This window comes from Phragmites australis, chromosome 1 (genome assembly GCF_958298935.1).
Source record: "Phragmites australis chromosome 1, lpPhrAust1.1, whole genome shotgun sequence".
Classification (NCBI taxonomy): Eukaryota; Viridiplantae; Streptophyta; class Magnoliopsida; order Poales; family Poaceae; genus Phragmites; species Phragmites australis.
Window position 1 is genome coordinate 51,647,113 of NC_084921.1, and position 21,877 is coordinate 51,668,989.

Consider the following 21,877-nt stretch of genomic DNA (forward strand, 5'->3'; position numbering starts at 1 on the left):
TCGTCAACGGGTTTGCCATCAAACGCTCCAGGAACCTAACGCGCTACTCCATCTGCTGCGGACGGGGTTGGCGTGGGAGCGAACTGCGTTGGCGTAGGCATAGGTGTAGACGACAGGGATGGTGCGGGCACTGCAAGCACGAGCGTCGTTTGCCGCAAATGGTTTCGCTACGGGGGTGGAGATGCACGGTGTTAGCGGCTGACATCCCCGATCCTGGAGTCCGACATCGGAGTCCTCCCTTCAAGCCCTAGAGCAGCGTCACGACCTGAGATCGAAGAGAGAAAGAAGGACGTGCGCTAGGTGGAGCGCCGAGTGTTTCTTTCGCGATACGGAAAATCTGCGCAGGGGGTTTCTGTAAAATTGCATGTATGGGATGGTGGGAGGAAACACTGCCCTTAGATCGAGATCCAACTGTTCGAATTGGTTGTTTGCACTTTGCATCGAATAGGCCATTTGCACCAAATATTTCTCCGTTCTGGGTAGGTCTAGGATTATCCTAGGTTTTTCCAATTTTTTGCATAGTAGATAGCTCAGCAGCCCAGCCCATTAGAAAAAGGAAAGGCCCGCAATGGACTCGATCATCGATTCCTTGACTGTTCGCCTGGTCGCACGGCTATGTAGTCTTAAACGCATTGATGCATCCCTCCTCCCAGTTCTAACTGCTCCCGATCCTCATTCCTTCTCTATTCTCTAGGACTGTGTCCAACAGGTTCCTTTTAAAATCTAGAATCTCTTCATGACGGGATTTTTATTCTCTTCAGCGCTCCAACGATTTTCCTTCACGGTTCCCGTCACGAAAGGATTCCCAGAGTCATTCCCTCCAGAACGGAATTCTCTCTCCTTTCCCTTCGCGATTCCCCTCGAAGGGAAGCTATTGGAGATAAGAGAAAATAAAGGGAATAAGAACGAAGAAGGGAATCGAAAAAGGAACGAAATGAAGGGAATATAGTTGGAGATACTCTAACCCTAAATTCCTATTCCACACATGCGGCGTCAGCACACCAGACCTGGTGTACCTACCAAGACCACCGCCGACTGTCTTCCACCAACCTGATTTAATTGTTTGATCAAAAACCCTAAACAAATATTTAAATAAAATTATTTAAATAAGTCTATTTTTATAACTTCTAGCAATTTTTAATTCTTCAAAAATTCACTAATATTCTTTTCATGTGATGTACTAATTTATAAAAATACTGCTAACCCTATGTTGTTTGGTGAAAAATAAATTCTTTTAATTCATTTATATGTATTTTTATCATTTCATTTGATATTATCTTTTTAATTCAATTTGAATTTAAATAAATTCAAACATGCACAAAATCTACAAACAAGGGGTAAATTCACTAAAATATCATTATAACCAACTCAGCTCATCCAATTCATCCAACCAAACAGAAAATCGGTTCATCCTATCCACTTTAATATCACCAATCAAACATAAAACTGAATCATTTTATCTATCCAATCAAAAAAAAGTTAAATCATCACATTAAATATAAAAATAGTCTTATTCTATCTAACTTAGCTCTCTAACCAAACACACCCTCAAATACCTGCAAAAGCCTCTCTAACCAAACACACCCTCAAATACCTGCAAAAGCACCCGAGAGGCCTGCAGGAGACTATTCAAGTGCAAGGATGCGTATTTCCTCAGTCATGCACCACAAGACTTCACGATTAGCAGAGCATTTTTCTTTTATCTCCCACTGTGCGAATCACCTGTCCGCGGCATCCCGGCTCTTGCGCTTGGCGTTTGTGCCATCGCCTCTGCGCAGACTCAGAACAGACAGGCCCAACTTGTGGCGACGACGACTTCCACCATCAGCATGCCGCACGCGCGCTGACCAACCATGGCCGCAAAGATTCTGATGCCCTCCCTCAAGCCTCAATCCAATCACTGGATGCCACAGTCAAACCGGACAGTGAAGTCATTTCGTTCAGAGGGAAAGCTTTCTGGCCATGGGGACAGTGGCCTGCTGTTGCTGTTGTGCTGTTTCCACGCACATCCGATCCATCAGAAACTGGGAATCAACAGGTCAACTGACATGTCAACAACAGAGGTCAGCAGTCAATGGTCGTACAAGCCAACGAAGCTAGAGTAATCACGAGATCCTCGGAAAGAGCGCAGGGAGGCGGTCTGGTCTGACTGGCCTCACCTCTGAATATTACTGCCAGAACTCTGCATGCATCTGAATATGACAAGCAGCCATCGTTGAACATGAGAGCATGGTAATGTTCTTTTTTAAGAAAAATCCTTGAGAATTCAATGTAACTTTACTGTCATACTCCTACAATAATTCCATTAAGAACCTCATTGTGTATTTGGATGATTGAATGGGGTTGGATGGGATGATCCCATTCAGGTTTTAGGGTGATCCATGTGTTTGGTCAATTGAATGGATGAGGATGGATCCATGAGTTCATCCACCAAGGGAATATTTCCTAATTATGCTGCACCACGTGTTCCGGAAAATAACTAGAACGAGCTCGTTCCGATTCTTTTGCCACTAGTAGAAAAATGATTTATACAGATGGTTCGGAAACCTCGTGCAGGACACTTTTAAACCGTCTGTAGAAAAGAGTCTGTACAAATCAGCTTTTTACAGACGGGTTTTGAATCATCTATACAAAATTATACAGACGACTCGTTATTGGAACCATATGTATAAATAATTTGTACAGATGGCTCGTTATTGGAACCGTTTGTACAAATAATTTGTACAGATGGTTCGTTATTGGAACCATCTGTACTAAGTTTTCTGAAGCTAAAAAAATCTAAAAAAATATTTTTCCTACCCACACTAGCCCCCTATATTATTATATAAGCGCGGTCGCAAGTCACACAATTTTTCACGTAAAATACCACAAGTGCATTTTCTAGAAGTCAAACCTGCAATCTCTAAACTCACACTTAGCATCTCAACTGTCGTTCATTCCAGTCAAGGGAGGACCTTAATGTAGAATGCAACGCGAAAGATGGTGATGTAGTTTGCGACAGCAAGGGGGGCATCGGAGAAGACGAATTTCACGCCCCCGCAAAGATAAAAGGTGATTGAAACAAGTTTGATTTAGATGAATGGATGCAGGGAAAAAGAAATTGATCGAGTTCATCAATTGATATGAAGGCAAGGGGTCGTGACCGGAGATGGAGAACGTGAGTGGTGGCATGTTGCGGGCATGCAGTCGGCAGTGTAGGCAAGGCCCAGCATGTGGGGAGAGGCGAGGAAGATGAACGAGCACCGTTGATCTCGATCCAATGGTACAAAAGTTAATTCTTTAGGGTTCCATCCCTCCAACCAAACACCTAAACCGGATCATCACATCCTTCAACAAAACACTCAAGTGGCATCATCTTATTCCATTCCATTCCATACAATCCGATTCCATTCACCTCATACTGTTAGAGTATCTACACCATGTACCGATCCTGTTCCCCGTCCGGCATCTGAACGTCAACGACAACCGAAGCATGCGGATGGATAGAATCGCCTTGCATGGCGATAGCTGTAGCTGTAGTTTGTTGCATTTTGATGTGATACAACAATCTGTAAACTCTGTACAACGTGTACTTTATATCACGACTAACCATCAATGAGAATTATTGTGGCAAAACTCAACCAAACACATCCTAAGTGATTTAACGTGTGCGTGCACAAGCTGCATGGGCGCTTAATCTGGAGCCATGCGCTAGCTGCATGCATGCATTATGTTTATGCAGTGACCTGTCAGGCACCCTCCGTCCAGGAAAATAATGGACTTTGCTGCATGTTTATGTATGCATATGCATACGGGTGTACATACCGACATACATACATCCATGCATGCGCATGCATGTACGTGGTCCAACAATCCATATACATACGCCATCTCTCTCTCTATCTCTCTCTTACTTATATATATATATATGTGTGTTAGCATGCATCTAGATACGTAAGTAGAGAATAGCAGCGTGTATATGCATAATGGATGCATGTGCAACTGTGACAGTCTGAATGGCTTATCAATGCCAGTACGAAACAAGCTCACATGACACTGTTCAAACTTCAAAAGATAGGGCTGTTCGATCGTTCCGTACATTTGTGTCAGACTTTGTCACTTGGATTAGATCTGGTCAGAGGTCCAAATAATGTAACGAACACATCTGCAATCATGCAGGATATATATATATATATATATATATATATATATATATATATATATATATATATATATATATATATTTCGTTTGATTCGCAGAGAGATGCTCAGAGGAATATGTACTGATCACAGCGATAAGATTTGTCCATCTAGCTAGCTTTGTTTCTTCTTTCACGAGGAGCTAGCTAGCTAGATATAGTACGTATGCAGCGATATAATTGAGGTCCCATGCACACTCCAAAATCCATGCATACTGGGTACACAGAAACTGCTGGGCTATTAGCTGTGGAATCTCTCAGTCTCAGGCACAGGTAGGGTTCATTCACGGCCGGTAGGGTTCTTCTTTCTGATATGATGCGCATAGTTATCAAGGGCTTCTTTAATTGCTCGAACCCTGCACTAGTTTGTAGTTACGTGAATATATGTCTTTTTGCTTGCAATGCATATTGGGAGTAACGTTTCTTCTTGGATCGATCGGGGTGAGAAAAGCTTACAGTGTTTTATGCAGGATTAATAATGGAATTGCATTTGCCCGGCCTCTTTATTTCATATATTTGCAAATACTGTGATAGAAATGTAAGACGTACATCTTGCAGATATTTGCCCGAGAAAGCTTGTTTGGCGACCAAAATTTGAGATGTTCAAGAACCTCGTATACAAAGGCCGGCAAAAAGATCGGTGCTTGTCACCATCAAATTGTGAGTTTGTCGTCGGCTACTAGCAAGATCTTTTTCCTTTTTCTTTCTCTCTACAAGCATTTACCAGGAGAGAAAATGAAGGAAACTGACAAATACGACACAATCTTCATTAGATAACTCGGAAAATAGCACACAAGGAAAAAAAAAATAGAATAGACATCTTCTTTTCTGGAGTAGAATATATAGCGCCATCTGGTTTTTGACGTGAACAAAAAGGACAAATTAATATCGTCAACTAATTAATCAAGGGCCTACTAGAAGGGCCTTTAATTTGTCTAACTTCGTATTCATATGGCTTTCTAGATACAGCACGTACCGTCTTTTCATATGACTTTTTTTTGTTGAAACATATCAAGTCATTTTCATTTGGAAAGGTTGCTCAAGAGTGCCAGAAAGTCATCAAAAGTTCAGAGTTCTTTGAGGGGTTGTAATTTATATATAATTAAGGTGCCTGATCATTTCAAGTATAATTTGACCTGAAATTATCAATCAAAATTAACGCTAATTTAATACTGAAGAAAATCAGAGGTGCATATATACTCAACAACATAGTAGGCAACCCACAACCAGCAAGATCATAATTGTAAAAGGAGCCACAGTATACGTCCTTCTGATTTTCTGCATAAGACTTACAAATGAAATTCTTATCCGTCAGATTTATTCAATCAGGTTTTGAGGTAAATCCATATTCGATCAGAACCTAACACACCAACTTGTAGAGCATTTATAAGAAAATTTAATCACACATATATACCTTTTCCAAAGCGTGGTAAATCCGCCACTATGTGTGCACTTCATAAAAAAAATGAAATTTAAAGTTCATGTTTGCCTTACAAAAATCATACGAGTAGCACACTTCACCAGAAAGGAAATTTAGAGAGAGCTGGTGTGTATGGGCCAAGCTAGAAGAGAGATAAATCTGACATTGGACTGGTGTAACATGTATCTCTACCGGTGAGAAATTAAGTTGAAATGTGATTTGATTTATATGTGATGAGTGATTTATAAGATTGTCGATTTGATTTATCGAGTTTTAGATTGCTTGAGTTTGGTTTGAGCATTTTGATTATGGATTAACTGAGGTTAGAGTTGGAGAAATATGTTTGTTTGTCTCATGATGTACAGGTGATGGGTGTAACTTGGTCGATGGTGGGTGCTTGGTGCCGGATGATTAAGGAGGCCGAGCGGAGTCAAGGGTGATCGATCCTAGCTGTACACGTGGAGGTCAAGCAGAGTATAAAATAGAGGATAAAAATGACGTGTTGACAAAGTCAAGCGAAAGGGATATCAGTGCAAGTGATAAGGTGACCTGAAGGATCGAAAGCGGGAGAGATTTGCCAGCGATCAGCATTGCAAGACGGAGTACACGTATCGACATCAGAGCGCTTGCTCAAGGTGTAAGCAAGTGGCGAGTCACGTTTTGAGAAGCGTACAGAAGGTTTGACGGTTGAGCATCAAAACCGTGGGAGGACTGGAGGAATTTATGACACCATTGTGAAACATGCATCGAGACAAAGCTAAGTTGTGAAGGCGTTGCGATCGTTCAATAGATGGAGCAAGAAATGGACCAAAATACCCTCGGTGGTAGGTAGAATTGTAATACAAGAGAGTGGTATTTTGTTAACAAGTTAAGAAATTTAAGGATCAAATTTTCTAAGCTTGTAAATAGAGGGGTAGGGCTATGAGAAAGTTTGAACTAACCACTTGAGCCACTTGTGCCACCCATTCGAGAGCCTAGTGTTAGGGTTCTAGAGGAGAGGAAGATGAGTGCTTAGCCAATATAATAGATGAGAGTTTTTGAGAGAGAAATCTTTGTAATCCACTTATAATAGAGTTGACCTCTTTGAGTAATGATATTTATATTTTTTTGCATATACTTGAATTCTCCTCCTTCTAGTCTCCCTCTGTCAGTTCCCTTGTAAGTTTGTAAGTTTTCCTTTTTTAGTTGTGATTTCCTTTTTCTTTTTAGGCTGCAATTGTTTTCAACTTTGTGAAGTAATTCTTCTTATTGCTAGAGGCATAAATATTCATATACTCATGTATTTGAGAGCGTCTTGAATCTCCTTACTTCTAGACCATCAACTTGGAGAGTTGCTTCTTTTGGTGACTGTCTTTTTTATTTGTTATTCATTCAAGTTTCAAGCTTTTATGTACAAAGACACATGGAATGGTCTTGAATAAAGTCTATGGTTCATATTCCATTTGTGGAGTCATGTTGCCTTAGAACTTTTTTCTCGTTTTGTCTCTCTAAAGTTTATGCTTCTATTTATGCGTTTTTGAGGAGCGTTGGGTGAATAAGAAGTAGGCCATCTATTTTTCAAAAAATTTGTGAGGCACCTATTCACCCCCTAGTTGCCTATCTCGGTGCTACAATTGGTATTAGAGTCAGTTTGATTACTTGTTTATCTTAACCAGTTTTATGATCTGTAGGCGATATGGATAGAAGTGGGAAGATTATGCTGTTTGATGATCGTAATTTTTCGTACTGAAAGGTGCGCATGGAGGCTTATCTTCTAGGCCAAGGAAGTACAATATGATAAATAGTTAATTCCAACTATAAAGTCCCTGCTGCTCGCACAACTCAGGTTCAAATCATATAGTACGAGGCCAACAATAAGGCCAAAAATATTTTATTCACAAGCCTGAGTCAGAATGAGTTTGACAGGGTCAAGCAACTCCGTACTGCTCGAGAGATCTGGACTACTCTGAGTGTATTTAATGAAGGCACTAATCAGATTAAGGCGAGACACCAAAGAACATACAACAAGAATATCAAATATTTGGGCAAGGGCCCGGTGAATTTTTGAATGCTATGTTTGTTCGTTTTGATAGAATTGTTTGCATCCTTAGATCCACTGGTGTTTTGCCCTATTCTGACCATGAGAGAGCGATCAAGCTTCTCTATGCTCTTGACCGTATCATATGGGAAGTGAAGATCTCGAGCATTGAAGAGTCATCTGGTTAAGCATATTTACTTGTGATAAACTCTGTAGCAAGCTCAAGTCCACCGAGATAGCCAAGACGGCTAGAATAGGTCTTGAAAACCCCTTGTCTCAAAATATGGCGTTGGTTTTTTGACCTAGTGGTGACAATCAGGTTGTGGCAGAGTGGATTTGCTTTGTCTTTCTTGGTTTCTATCATAGAGGAGCAGGTAGACGTACTGGATGATGAGGACCTTGTGCTCATTGTGAAGAAGTTCACTCTCTTCTACAACAATAGATGAGACCAGAGGGAGGGGGTTCTCGCGCTTGTTTTGAGTATGGTGAAACCACTCACTTCAAGGCGGACAACGACAACGACTACAATAAGCACAAGAAGAAGAACAAGAAGCCCTTCTTTAGAAAGAACCGTGACAAGATAACTAAGAAGAGGACCAAGGCAGCTTTTAGGACATTTTTTACAGCTCTCGGCGACATCAATACCTCTTCAAGCGAGGAGGAGAGCTCAGAGGAGGAGGAATCGCAAGTGAAGAGCAAGAAGAAGGCCAAGGACTTCACCGGCCTTTGCTTCATGGAGGCCTTTGCTTCATGGAGGATGACAACGACAGCGACAACAACATCGACCTCGAGCTTGATCCTTCCGAGGTATTGCCTTCCTACGACCAGCTTTCCATTCAAGTCAATACCTTAAATGATGCTCTTATTAGCCAGGATATGTTACTTAAGAAAGTTGTACGTGAGTTGAAGGATCTTAAGCCTAAGTATGAGTCTGTGTCTGCTGAACTCGCATTGCTTAGGTCTAGGCCTGATGTTGTGGAGTGTGATTATTTTTTGATTGTCATGGCTAAACATGTTGAGCCTTGGAATATGTATGCTCAAATCATCAGTCGACTTGAAAGTGCCGAGAAAAAGCTCCTTGAGGAGGAGTCTAAGTATACTCTCTTAGGTGCTTGTAAAAAGTGAGTACCTCATTTCTTTAGTGGAGAAGTGCTCAGAGTGCAAAGGAAAAATGAATTTGATCTTGATCAAGACCAAGATATGTGCTAACAAGGCGGGTGTACAATAAGAAGAGTAAGACTGTGTTCACCACACCTATTACCCTAGATGCTGAGAAGTCTAAAATCAATATCATACCACCACTCATCGAGAAAAAATCCATACCATAACCCATCACCAAATCCCAAGAAATCCCCACAACCTAAGGTGAGAGCCTCTGTGAGAGAGCCCAATAGCTGAGCTCCTGAGAGACTTTGCCATTGCACCAAATGTCAGCGGTAGGGTTACTTCGTTGGGTTTTGCTTTCACCATATGAGAGATGAGCAGCGTGAGTGAGAGTAGAGTACCCGTGACATGTACTACCCCTCTATTGGTGTACATGAGCCTTTCTTTGCTCCTACCCACGAGTCTCTAGCGCTTTTCAGTCTTTTCCTAGAGGCATTGCCCGATGTAGATTTTACCATGACTCGTATAGTTTTGGTCCACGTGTAAGAGGCTTTGAGTCCCAGCACTTAGGTAGAACATGTTTTCCTCTTCGTTGTACTCGTCCCCAGCATGTTGGTGTTAAGTTGCATATACCTACTGTTTCTGCTTCTGGACGGATGACCCAATAATGGATTCCCAAGAGGTTTTTGACTAACCCCAATATCGAGTCATCCACCTTCTATTCTTCTCATATATAGGTGGCAGGCGAAGGCCTGAAGAACAAGTGGTTTTTCAACTCTGATGTTTCTCGTCACATGACCGAATATTCATCATGGTTCTACAGCCTCACCCCAACGTAGCATCATGAGTATATCGTATTCGGGGATGACCGAAAAGGTAGAGTGAAGGGCAAAGGAACGATGAAGGTAAATGAGTGTTTCACTCTCAAAGATGTGGCTTTAGTTGAGCATCTGGGATACAATTTACTTTCTGTATCTCAGTTGCTTGATGAGGACTTGGAAGTGCGCTTTAAGCGTGATACTTTTTGAGTTCTTGATTTTTCTGACGCTTTGATTTGTAAGATTTCTCAAGTTGGGAGAGTTTTTAGAGCCTATTTTTCCGAGTCTTCTGGTTCTTCTCGGTGTTTAATTGTCCAACCTTATTTTGAGCTTTGGATGTGACATAGGAGAATAGAGCATATAAGCTTTGATTTGCTTACTCATTTGAGTGCCCTAGGCTTGATATGAGGGTTGCCCAAGCTCAAGTTTGAGAAGAATCTTATTTATGCTCCTTGTCGGCATGGTAAGATGGTTGCCGCTCCTCACCCACCAGTCAAGTGATGACTGAACGACCGGAAGAATTTTTCTATATGGACATTGTTGGTCCTTCTCGAGTTCATTCGACTGTTGGGAAGTGGTATATACTTGCTATTGTTGACAACTACTCTCGCTACTCTTGGGTCTTCTTTCTTGTAAGCAATGATGAGCTGTTCTCACACTTTTGGATCTTAGCTTTGAGATTGTTCAAAGAACTCACATGCGCATTGAAAGCAATTTGTAGTGATAATGGCACCAAGTTCAAGAATCTCTTTGATGCTTTATGCCTTAAATATGACATTGAGCATGAATTTTTTGCCCCACTCGTTCCTCAGCATAATAGCATGGTTGAAAGAAAGAACAAGACTTTGATGGAGATAGCTAGCGCTATGCTTGATGAGCATATGAGCCCTAGGAAATTTTGGGCTGAGGCTATTAGCACAACATGCTACATCTCAAATAGAATTTTCTTGCATTCTAAAGTGTAGCAATCTTGACAAGTTCGAGTTGTCTTCTTCTGATGGCATTTTCTTGGGGTGTTCTCTTTATAGTCATGCTTATAGGGTTTACAATCTTAACACTAACACCATCATAAAATCATGTGATGTGACTTTTGATAAGTCAACCCATTGTGCTAGTTCTGTCTTTAAGTGTGCATGTGATTATGAGATGAGCGAGTGCATCTTTATAGATGGCGACCTTTCAGCTCTTGGTGATGACAAGGATGATCCACTACTTCCCTCGACCACACCTGCTTCAAAGCTGGCTCCTGCTTCTTCTACTCCAGCAGAGGGTCCTGCAACCTCTACTTCCACTTCAACTGCTCTCGAGCATGCACCAGCTCTGTTTGAGGGGGAGGTTCTCTCAAAGCGTGAGGCCCCTCAACACATTTAGCGGTGACACCATCCACAGGCGATGATCAGTGATATCAATGAGAGGATAACGAGGTCGAAATCTGCTTCTCATACACATTTTGCTAATTTTGCAATTGTTGCTTTCTTTGAGCCCCATGATGTTGGAAATGCTTTATCTGATTTAAATTGGATCAATGCTATGCATGAAGAGCTTGAAATTTTTGAGAGAAACTAAATTTGAGTCTTTGTAGAGCCACCCCCTAATGTTCACACTATAAGCCCAAAATTGGTTTTCAAAAACAAATATGGGGAGGATGGATTTGTAGTGAGAAAAAAAGGCTAGACTAGTGGCTCAGGGTTTTACTCAAATTGAGATGATAGACTTTGGAGAGACCTTTGCTCTAGTAGCTAGGCTAGAAGCCATTAGGATCCTCATAGCATTTGTGGCATCTCAGGGTTTCAAGTTGTATCAAATGGATATCAAGAGTGCTTTCCTAAATGGTTTTATATAAGAAGAGGTCTATGTTAAGCAACACCCAGGCTTTGAGCACCCCAAGTACCCTCACAGAGTATACAAGTTTCAGAAAGTTTTGTATGGGATTAAGCAAGCACCTAGGGCTTGGTATGATAGGCTTAGGTCTTATTTGTTAGAGCATGGATATGTCATGTGGTCATTTGATAAAACTTTATTCACTTTCAAGCATGATAAATATTTCATACTTGTTCAAATATACGTGTATGATATCATTTTTTGGGTTCTTCTCATGCACTTGTGGCCAAGTTTGCAGAAACTATGAATATGGAGTTTGAGATGTCGATGATGGGCGAGCTCAACTTCTTCCTTAGACTTCAAATCAAGCAATGCAAGTAGGGTACATTCGTCCACTAGATGAAGTACACTAAGGAGCTGTTGAAGAAGTTCGATATGAGCGATGCGAAACCCTTGGTGACACCGATGGCTACCTCGACCATGCTTGATACAAATGAAGATGGAGAAGTGGTGGACAAGCGGAAGTTCAGGAGCATGATTGGCTCCCTCCTGTATCAGACGGCGACAAGACCAGACATCCACTTCACCATCTGCCTCTACGCACTCTTCCAAGCTTCACCGAGGATGTCTCCCCGCCAAGCTGTGAAATGCATTCTAAGATACCTCAAGCACACTCTTGAGTGTGGACTTTAGATTTCTGCTGCCTCTTCGCTTTCTCTTCGAGGTTTTTTCGATGTGAATTTTGTTGGCTGTAGAATTGACAGGAAGAGTACCTCTGCTATTTGTCATTTATTTGATACTTCTCTTATGTGTTAGTCTTCTCGCAAACAGTCTAGTGTTGCGTAGTCTACTACTAAAGCTGAATAAGTAGCTGCTGCTAGCTGTTGCTCACAGATTTTATGGATGGTTGCTACCTTGGAAGAATTTGGGTTAGATTTAAAGAGTGTCCCACTTTTGCGTAACAACACCAGTACCATAAGCCTAGCCAATAATCCAGTCCAGCACTCCAGAACAAAATACATAGATGTGATATTCCACTTTTTTAGAGACCACAATAAGAAATGGGACAGACTTGACGTACATTGATACCCAACACTAGCTAGCCGATATCTTCATCAAGCCTCTAGATACTACTAGATTTACCTATTTGAGGGGAGAGCTTGGTGTGTGTCATCCCTATGACATTGTGTGAGGGGGAGTTGTCTTTGTATATACTCTATCTTATTTTTATTGCATTTGCATTACATCGCATCATATAAGATAATCATAGTAGTTGAGCATTGACATATATGTCTTTAGCATTTTCGTTTTCTATAATTGAATTTTGATTAAGTTAAGTAGTTGTGCAGAGCAAGCTTTTAATATTAGGCTCATCTTGATGCTTTGACACGAAATATTTCAATAAAGCTAGCTTTTCTTAAGACAAAATTTGGCAATTTTATTAATCATATAGACTATAAAATGCTACATTCTTGATCACTATATTTATAATTGCTTTTCATGAGTCAATGCTTGTGTTAAGGCTAGTTTGATGAATATCTTGCTCTAGGCTTCTTGGTTCACGTCAGTAGATTTGAAAATATCGCACTATGTTTTCTATTTTTGTCAAATGTTTATCTAATGATAGAACCTTGAGGAAACATATGTTCCTTATGTCGCAAAGACACTACTTGACTTGATCTTGTAAAAACTTGAAAACTTGTGAAAATTATCTTGTGAAAATCAAGTTTCTTACGCAAAAAAATGTGATCCAATACTATTTTCATGAAGCCTCAAGGTATTTGTCGTACCTAGTCATGCGACACTTCGCATGGATAAGAGGCAACATGAGGATAAAAATGAAAGAAATGTGCCTCAAAGATCAATTTTGTTTTAATCACTTGATCTAACTAAGTCTTAGTTTCATATGTGAGCGTTTACAAAGCTTACTGTCATGAATGCTTATTTGCCTAGTTTGAGATTGAAGTTGGCTAGTTCTTAAGGCTTGTATTGCCTTGACATGAGTGAATTCTTATATAGTGATCGCTTTGAATATGATTCGGCTATGTGAAATTAAATGTGCCGACCAAGTCTTCAGGTTTAGCTTGTGAAGCTTCATATTCTTGTGTCTCTGCCTCTTTTTGAGCATTTGTGTAATTGTGAGCTCCATCCGCTATTTTCCGTAGCCCTTTGACATTTCTAGTATTTGCAAATACCTTATGGTATACTTGTGAAAGCTCATTAGGTATGCATAAGAAGAATCTTGCATAAATAAAAAATGTGCATTCATCATGGGGGGCATTTGATCTTGTGTTTTATAGCTTTTATTGCTCTTTTGAGATTTTTGGATTGTTTTTATCTCTCTTAGATCTTATGCAACCTTTCTTATACCAAGTGACATATTTTTTTATCTTTCTTTAGTTTTTGTTCACTTGGATGAGCCTATCTTCTTCAAACCAAAATCTTTGTGTTTTGAGGTATTATCAATGCACTTATCAAGGGGGGATTGAGAAATCAAGTTGAAATATGCCTTGGATTATATGTGATGAGTGATTGACAATGTTGTCGAGTTTTGGATTGCTTGAGCTTGGTTTGAGTATTTTGATTATGCACTAACTAGAGTTGGAGTTGGAGAAATGTGTTTGCTTATCTCATAGTGTGCAGGTGATGGATGCAACTTGCCAGTTGACGGTAGGTGATCGAGGCTAAGCGGGTGCTTGGTGTCGGACTATTAAGGAGGCCGAGCAGAGTCAAGGGTGATCCTAGTTGTACACGTGGAGATCAAGCAAAATATGAAACGGGGGATGAGGACGGCGTATTGAAAAAGTCAAGTGAAAGGGATGCCAGTACAGGTGACAAGGTGGCCCTAGTGATCGGAAGTGGGAGAGATTTGCCGGCAGTCAGGATCGCAAGACGAAGTACATATGTGGACATTAGAGTGCTTGCTTAAGGTGTAAGCAAGTGACAAGTTACGCTTTGAGAAGCGTGAAGAGAGTTTCATGGTTGGGCCTCAAAATTGTGGGAGAACTGGATGAGTATGTGGCACAATCGTAAAGCTTGTGTCGAGGCAAAGCTAAGTCGTGAAGGTGTCGCGGCCGTTTGATAGATGAAGCAAAAAATGAACCAAAATACTCTCAGTAGTGAGTATGCGTATATTACAAGAGAGAAGTATTTTGATAACAAGCTAGAAAACTTAGGGGTCAAGTTTCCTAAACCTATCAATTGAGGGGTAGGACTATTAGAGATTTTAAACCAGCCACTTGAGCCCTTGTGCCACTAATTTGAGAGCCTAATGTTAGGATTTTAGAGGAAAGGAAGATGAGTACTTAGCCTATGTAATATGTGAGAGTTTTTTAGGAAAAAATCCTTGTAATCCTCCTAAATTAGAGCTGATCTCTTTGAGCAATAAAGTTTATATTTTGTATATGCTTGAATTCCCCTCTTCTAGTCTCTCTCTATTGGTTCTCTTGCAAGTTTGTAAGTTTTCGTTTTTTCGGTTATGATTTTCTTTTTCTTTTTGAGCTGCAGTTTTTTTCACCTTTGTGAAGTAATTCTTCTTGTTGCAAGAGGCATAAATGTTCATATACTCATGTATTTGAGAGGGTCTTGAATCCTCTTGCCTCAAGACCATCAACTTGGAGAGTTGTTTCTTTCATTGGCTCTCTTTTTGTTTTGTTATTCATTCAAGTTTCAAGCTTTTGTGTACAAAGACACATGGAATGGTCTTGGATATGACATATGGTTCATATTCCAACCATGGAGTCATGTTTCCTTAGAACTTTTTTCTACCTTTGTCTCCTAAAGTTTATGCTTCCGTTTGTGCGTTTTTTAGGAGCGTTAGGTGAAAAGGAGTAGGCCATCTATAGTTGCCTATCTTGGTCCTACAACCTTCAACTGCAACTTGTTTGCCAGTATATAGTGGATGCATCGCTTGATTGCAATTAATGTAAAAAGGCCATGTTGAAACACATTGTGTGTGTGGGGTCTCCATTGGTTACGACTCTAGGATCACGAGCATGACTAGTCCGTCGAACCACGACTACGCAAGCAACCAGCTGACACTCCCTTGACCACGTGCCTGACCATCTAGTTTCAATGACGAGAACGACCAGCTAGCACGAGCTATAATCGAACACGCGTCTACCTCGTACGTGCTACTCTCTGATCATGTTAATCGACCATCTACATTCGAGTCATGTACTACTTGGTGAGAAGTATTTGTTACTTGACGAGAACCAGATTCTCGATGAGAACAATGAAACCGAAGAAGCAAGATGAAAATTCTCTAGAGAATAATTTACGACTCTATTAAACTTGCGACTTGACTTCCACTAGAGATTACAACTCATATTTATAGAACTTGCTAACTCCAAATCCTAACAAGAATTGTGTTATCCCACAATTCAGACTCTGACTCAAACTAGACTTGTGCAGACCATATACGTACTCCTTGCTTCCACACCACGTGAAACGAGTCCCCGATGCCTACGCTAGGATTAAGTCCAACATACTCCCCCCTAATCTTGACATGGGCCTAGATCACAACCTCCCAGAAGATGCCGCATGACCGCCAGCTTCATCGTCAGCAATGCCTTTGTTAGAGCGTCGACTCACTGCTCTCCATGCAGATGAACTCTACCTCAATTTGGCCTCCTTCAACACACTCACGAATGAAGTGAAACTTGGTGTCAATGTGTTTACTGTGGCTGAGAAAAACTAGATTCTTCATCAATGCAATTGCTGATTTGTTGTCAACAAACAATTTCATTACTTTTAGCTCTTCTCCTGTCAGCTCCCCCAGCAGACTTCTAAGCCATAGTGCTTGATATGTCACCGCCATTACCGCCATGAATTTAGCATTGCACAAAGAGAAAGCCACAATTTTCTACTTCTGTGAGTTCCATGGCACCAGACTATCATTGATATAGAAGGCCATACCTCCAGTACTCTTCCTGTCATCCATGTCACCAACCAAATCACTATCCGTGTAGCAGGTGATCTTGTTATTTCTCCTCCTCTGGTATACACAAGACCATAATGCATGGTGCCCTTCAAATACCCAAGAATCTGCTTCACTGCATTACGATGCATCACCATGAGCTTCTCTATGAATCTGCTTGTCACCCGATAGCAAAAAAAAAGATCAGGTCTTGTATGGAGCAAATACCTTAGGCAACCAATGATGCGATGATACTCAGTTGCATCAACTGGCTGTCCATCTGGATCCTTATGCAGTTGCACCCTTTATTTAATGGAGAATTTATGGGATTGCAATCTAGCATGCCAAATTGACCAAGGACCTTCTTCGCATATGCTATTTGGTTGATTGTAGTTCGCCTATCTTCTTGCGCTACCTCAATCCCGAGATAGTAATTGAGCAATCCAAGATCGGTCATCTCGAACTCACTCATCATCTATAGCTTAAATTCCATGATCTCTTTTGGACTTTCTCATGTCACAATGAGATAATCAACATTTCCTCCAACTATCACACCTGCAAAACCTGACCCTCTTTTGTATACGGCATGATCTTGAGCACACTTCACAAATCTAAGTTGCTTCAAGCTCCTGTCAAGCCAAATATTTCATGCCCGTGGTGCCTGCCGGAGTCCATATACGCCTTGCTGAGTTTGAGCACAAGATGCTCTTTATTCTTCACTTCAAAACCCTCTAGCTGGGCCACATGTACTTCCTCTTCGATCTCACCTTTTAAGAATGTCGACTTGACACCCAAGTGATGAACCTGCCAACCTCGATTGACTACAACAGAAAGGATGATGTGCACGGTGTCCAACCTCACCATCGGCGCAAACACTTCTTTGAAATCGATTCCTTGCCGCTACACATATCCTTTTACAGTTAGCCTTGTCTTGTGCTTGATCATGTCTGGTTCTGTATTCTTCTTAAGTTTGTAAACCCATTTGAGTCCAATCGGTTTATGTCCAGCCGACAACGCTGTGAGAGTCTATGTGTTATTCTTCTCTATGGACTCTATCTCCTTAGCCATGGCATCCTCCTAGACCTTCTGCCCAGCGACCTCAAGGTAGCATGACGGCTCCTCCGCCTCCAAGAGCATGGCCTCTTCTTCCATGTTCTCCTCGTTAAGCTGCACCCTTCTAGCATCTCTTATGATGTTGTCGATATGTCGGTAATGAATTGCCCCTTCGTCTGTACTGCTGCTCCCACTCAGCAATGGTGCAGATAGATCATCTACCGGCGTTTCAGGAGTCGACAACATCAATAAAGTGGTGGGAGTTGTTAGGGTGGTTGCTGCCGCGTGTGTCGTAGCACACGCCCTGGTTACTGGCCCTCCCAGTGTCACCTCGCCAGCTAGAGGAGTCGATGAAGGAGCTAGATCACATTGTGCCACGAGCGCTGGCACACCTGCCGAGCCACCTACGTGAGGCACAAAGCCACCAACTACCGGCTCAGTGCTGAACTCCTCCTCGACGATGAAGTCCAATGGATCCCTACCGCCTGCGCCTATACTCCAACTCCACTCCATATTTTCTTCAAATTTGACATCACAACTTACATGAACTTTCTCGCACCATGGATCAAAGAGACAGTGCGCCTTGCAGCCATCCTTTACACCAAGATATAGCATCAGCTGGCTACGGTCCTCAAGTTTCTTCAAGTGTGGCGTTGTCACCTTCGCATGCACTATGCAAACGAACACTCGAAGGTGCGCCAAATGCGGCTTCCTTCCGTTCCAGGCCTCAAATGGAGTGCGAGCATCCAGCGCCTTCGTCAGCAAGCGGTTTATCAGATACACTGCATGTTGCACCACCTCCCACCAAAATCTTCCAGACACGTTCATGCTCTTGAGAAGGGACCTCGCCATCGCCATCAGGGTCCTGTTCCTCTGCTCTATCATTCTGTTTTGTTGTGGCGTGTACAGTGTGGTGAGCTGTTGTTCGATCCTACCCTCCTCGCAGAGCTGGGTGAACTTGGCAAAGAGGAACTCACTGGCGCGATCTTTTCTTAATGTCTTGACGTGCCGCCCACTCATATTCTTGGCATGCAGCTTGAACTTTCTAAACACTGAACAGGCTTGATCCTTCGTCTTGATCACATAAACCCACATCCACTGTGAGTAATCATTAACAATTAACATAAAGTAACTATTATCATCGAGGGCCGTGGGTGTGATTGGACCACACAGGTCCGCATATAGCAGCTCGTGTGGCTTCTCTGCCCTGAAACTTGCAGCCACCAGGAACGACTACCTCGTCTGCTTCGCCACAAAACACCCTTGACATAGTTGGTTTGGATGCGTGATCGACGACACGTCGTCACCATCTCCTTATACACAAGTAGCTTCAGAGCTACGAAGTTGACATGTCCAAGTCCCGCATGCTAGAGCCACCTGGGTCTTCAACACTAGCTAGGAGACAGACTGGCATCGCTAGATGTAGCTTTATTTTGTAGAGGCGATTTGGAATTCACCTCACTTTCATCAGCAAACGAGCAAGACTTCCATCATATACACGTAAATATCCAACATCCATGATCACCTTATGACCAACTTCGGTAAGTTATCCTAAGCTGATGATATTGCTGCACAGTCTTGAAATGTAGTAGACTTTCTGCAATAGCCACTGGTCGTTGTTCTTGCAACTGAACATGACAGACCCTAAGCCCATGATCTGTACCATGGAACCATCCCCGTACATCACCCTGCCAATGATACCTTCATCCACCTCTCCGAACTTCTATTTATCACCGGTCATGTGATTACTAGCTCCATTGTTTAGGTACCAGACCTCAGAGCTGAAGCCTCCCTCCGTGGTGTCGTATAGTTCCGGCTACAACTTCTCCTCATTTAGTAACATGATATCCCGCCTTTATAGCAGCCCTGGTGCAGTCTCCTCCGACGCTGCAAGCAGTAAGGCCGACTCGGTGTCATCGTTACATGTGAGGTGTCTCTCCTTTCTCTTCCTCCTTCTTCTTTGGTGCCTTGCAATTATTCGCGTAGTGCCCCATCTTGTAGCAATTGTAGCACTTGATGTGACTCTTGTTGTGGCGACCGCCGTCTAAGTCGCTCTCCTCATCATTACGTGATGTATCACCGCGACCACCTCTGCCATGGCCTCTGTCGTGGCCACGGTTTCTATCTACTGGAGGGTGGTATTTGCCTTTATTGCTTGACGAGGAGTCACCACCATCCTTCTTCTGCTGCACCTGCCACTCGGCCTGAGTGAGCAGAAGCTGACTGTCACCATTTTAGTTGCTGTTGGATGCACGTAGGCGAGCATGTTCTTCAAAAGCCTTCAGCTGCCCCATGGCTTCCTCGAATGATATGGTGTCGAGATCCTAGAACTACTCGATCCCGACGATCACACTCAAGAAACAATCTGGCACGGTGTCAAATAGCTTCTTGACCAATGCAGCGCCGTCGAACGTCCCCCCCAGATTGGCATACCTGAGGGACATGGCGTTGAGCCTTCTGGTATACTAGTCCAGCATCACTCCCTCCTGCATGCGCATGATGTTGAAGTCACTCTTCAACATCTACAGCCGCACGTTCTTGACGCGATCTGCGCCAACGAACCTTATCTTGAGACAGTCCTAGTTCTCCTTTGCAATTTTCTTCCTCGCCACCTGCATCAGGAGGTCCGCTGGGAGCGTTTGAAAGAGATGCGACCTCGCCTTCTTATCCTTCTTCTCGTCAAGGATCACACTGGCCGCCGGCTCGACTGCTCCCCAGACGTCTTGATCCCCCATCATCGCTTGCACGTGAATCACCCAGCTCATGTAGTTAGTTACCGTCAACTACGGGTACTGAAACGGCCCACCGCCGCTCTCCCATGTCGCCTCGCCCTGAGGAACGATCGATATCTTCACAAGTTGGTGTTGTGCCCTTCCGGCTCTGATACTAGATGTTGGTTACGACTCCCAGGATCAGGAGCACGATCAGTCCGTCGAACCATGACAACGCAAGCAACCAGCTGATGCAGCCTCGACCACACGCCCGACCAGCTAGATCCAACCACGAGAGTGACCAGCTAGTGGGAGTTGTACTCGAACACAAGTCCGCTACGTGCATGTCATGTACTACTCGGCGAGAAGTATCTAATACATGACGAGAACCAGATGCTCGATGAGAACAACAAAACAAAAGAAGCAAGATGAAAATTATCTAAAGAATAATTTACGACTCTATTAAACTTGCGACTTAACTTCTATTAGAGATTATAACTCATATTTATAGAACCTGCTAACTTCAAATCCTAACACGAATAGTGCTATCCCACGATTCAGACTCTGACTTCACACCACACGTTACAAATTCCTAAACGATGTCCCAGCTATATACGAACCATGTACATACTTCTTGCTTTCGCACTGCATGAAACGAGTCCCCAACACCCACGCTGAGATTAAGTCCAACAGTCTCAACTCTCAACCAACCCAAAAATCCATGAAAAACGAAAGAGATACGGAGCAAATGAATAAAAGGTTCGGCAAATGAGGACTGCTGCTCGGCCGAGCAGGACATGAGGTAGCTGGTTGGCATGTATCGTGGTCACGGGCTTCGCTTGATCCTCCAGTCCAGAACACCAGCAGTTAAATGATTTTGATTTATGCTCGTAAAATGTTCAGAACACTTTTTCAGAGTACTTCAGAACATGACAGTAAGTAAGAAAAAAGATGAAGCGTGCATGCAGGAGCCCTTGAGCCCTACATGCCCCCCTTTCTGAGATCAAACGGTGCGTCTTATGCTCTGTCACGAGGCTTGACTTCTTCTGGAGCGTTTTGTCTAGACATGTGCTGAGATGGGTTGTGCCAATTCCTTTGGAAAAAAAGAGAGGATGTGATGTGTCAAGTAGGATAAAAACTACCTAACCATCTCATCCCTACTGAAAGCTGGCTTTGGTAGGGACCGGCTTGCGTGGCAGCTACACTGGTAGCAATGGCATATGATTATGATCGAATGCAAAATTTCCACTAGTCTTTGCGCATACGTAGTTTATTTAGATATTTATTTATGTTGAAATTCATACTAAAAAATATATAAAAAGAATTATGAGATAAATGAAGAAAACAAATGATGAATAAATATTATGAGATAGATAGATATATGAGATAAGCTATACGTTCATAAGTAATCTATGCATGCTGCCTAGCTTGTCGAATTCTTGCAACTAGATACTCTGTCATTTTTACTTTCAACCATGGGCAGTCCCTGGTTCTGAATTTCTGATCCTTCTCTCCTGAAGTCCAAAGTAATTTTGTCCATGTTTCCCATTTGATGCAAAAAAATACCACCAGTATATTTGCTATATAAAGGTAGCGATATCCAACATATCATGTATTTTTTGCTCAACACAAGGCATAGATCAGTGGAAACATCTGGCCATCTCACCACTTCACTTCGCATACCGATCAACATGCATCGGCATATCCTTGTTATATATGATCGACCCATGATTCGTTTGGGACCGTATGTAGATGCCCACGAGCTACCAGAAATAGTGTTCAGAAACATGCAGTTACTGGTTTTATCCTGCCCGTGCTTTTTTGCTTTACCTGTAGT

General features: G+C 42.3%; 1 protein-coding gene across 1 annotated transcript; it reads right to left on the bottom strand.

Moving 5' to 3' along the window:
- Positions 1–19,248: 19,248 nt before the first annotated feature.
- Positions 19,249–20,064, bottom strand: LOC133886035 (serine/arginine-rich splicing factor RSZ22-like). Its single transcript, XM_062325760.1, has 2 exons — positions 19,942–20,064; positions 19,249–19,533 (listed from the first exon to the last, which is right to left on the bottom strand). Exons 1-2 carry the CDS (start codon positions 20,062–20,064, stop codon positions 19,249–19,251), a joined length of 408 nt encoding a protein of 135 aa, XP_062181744.1.
- Positions 20,065–21,877: the final 1,813 nt, after the last annotated feature.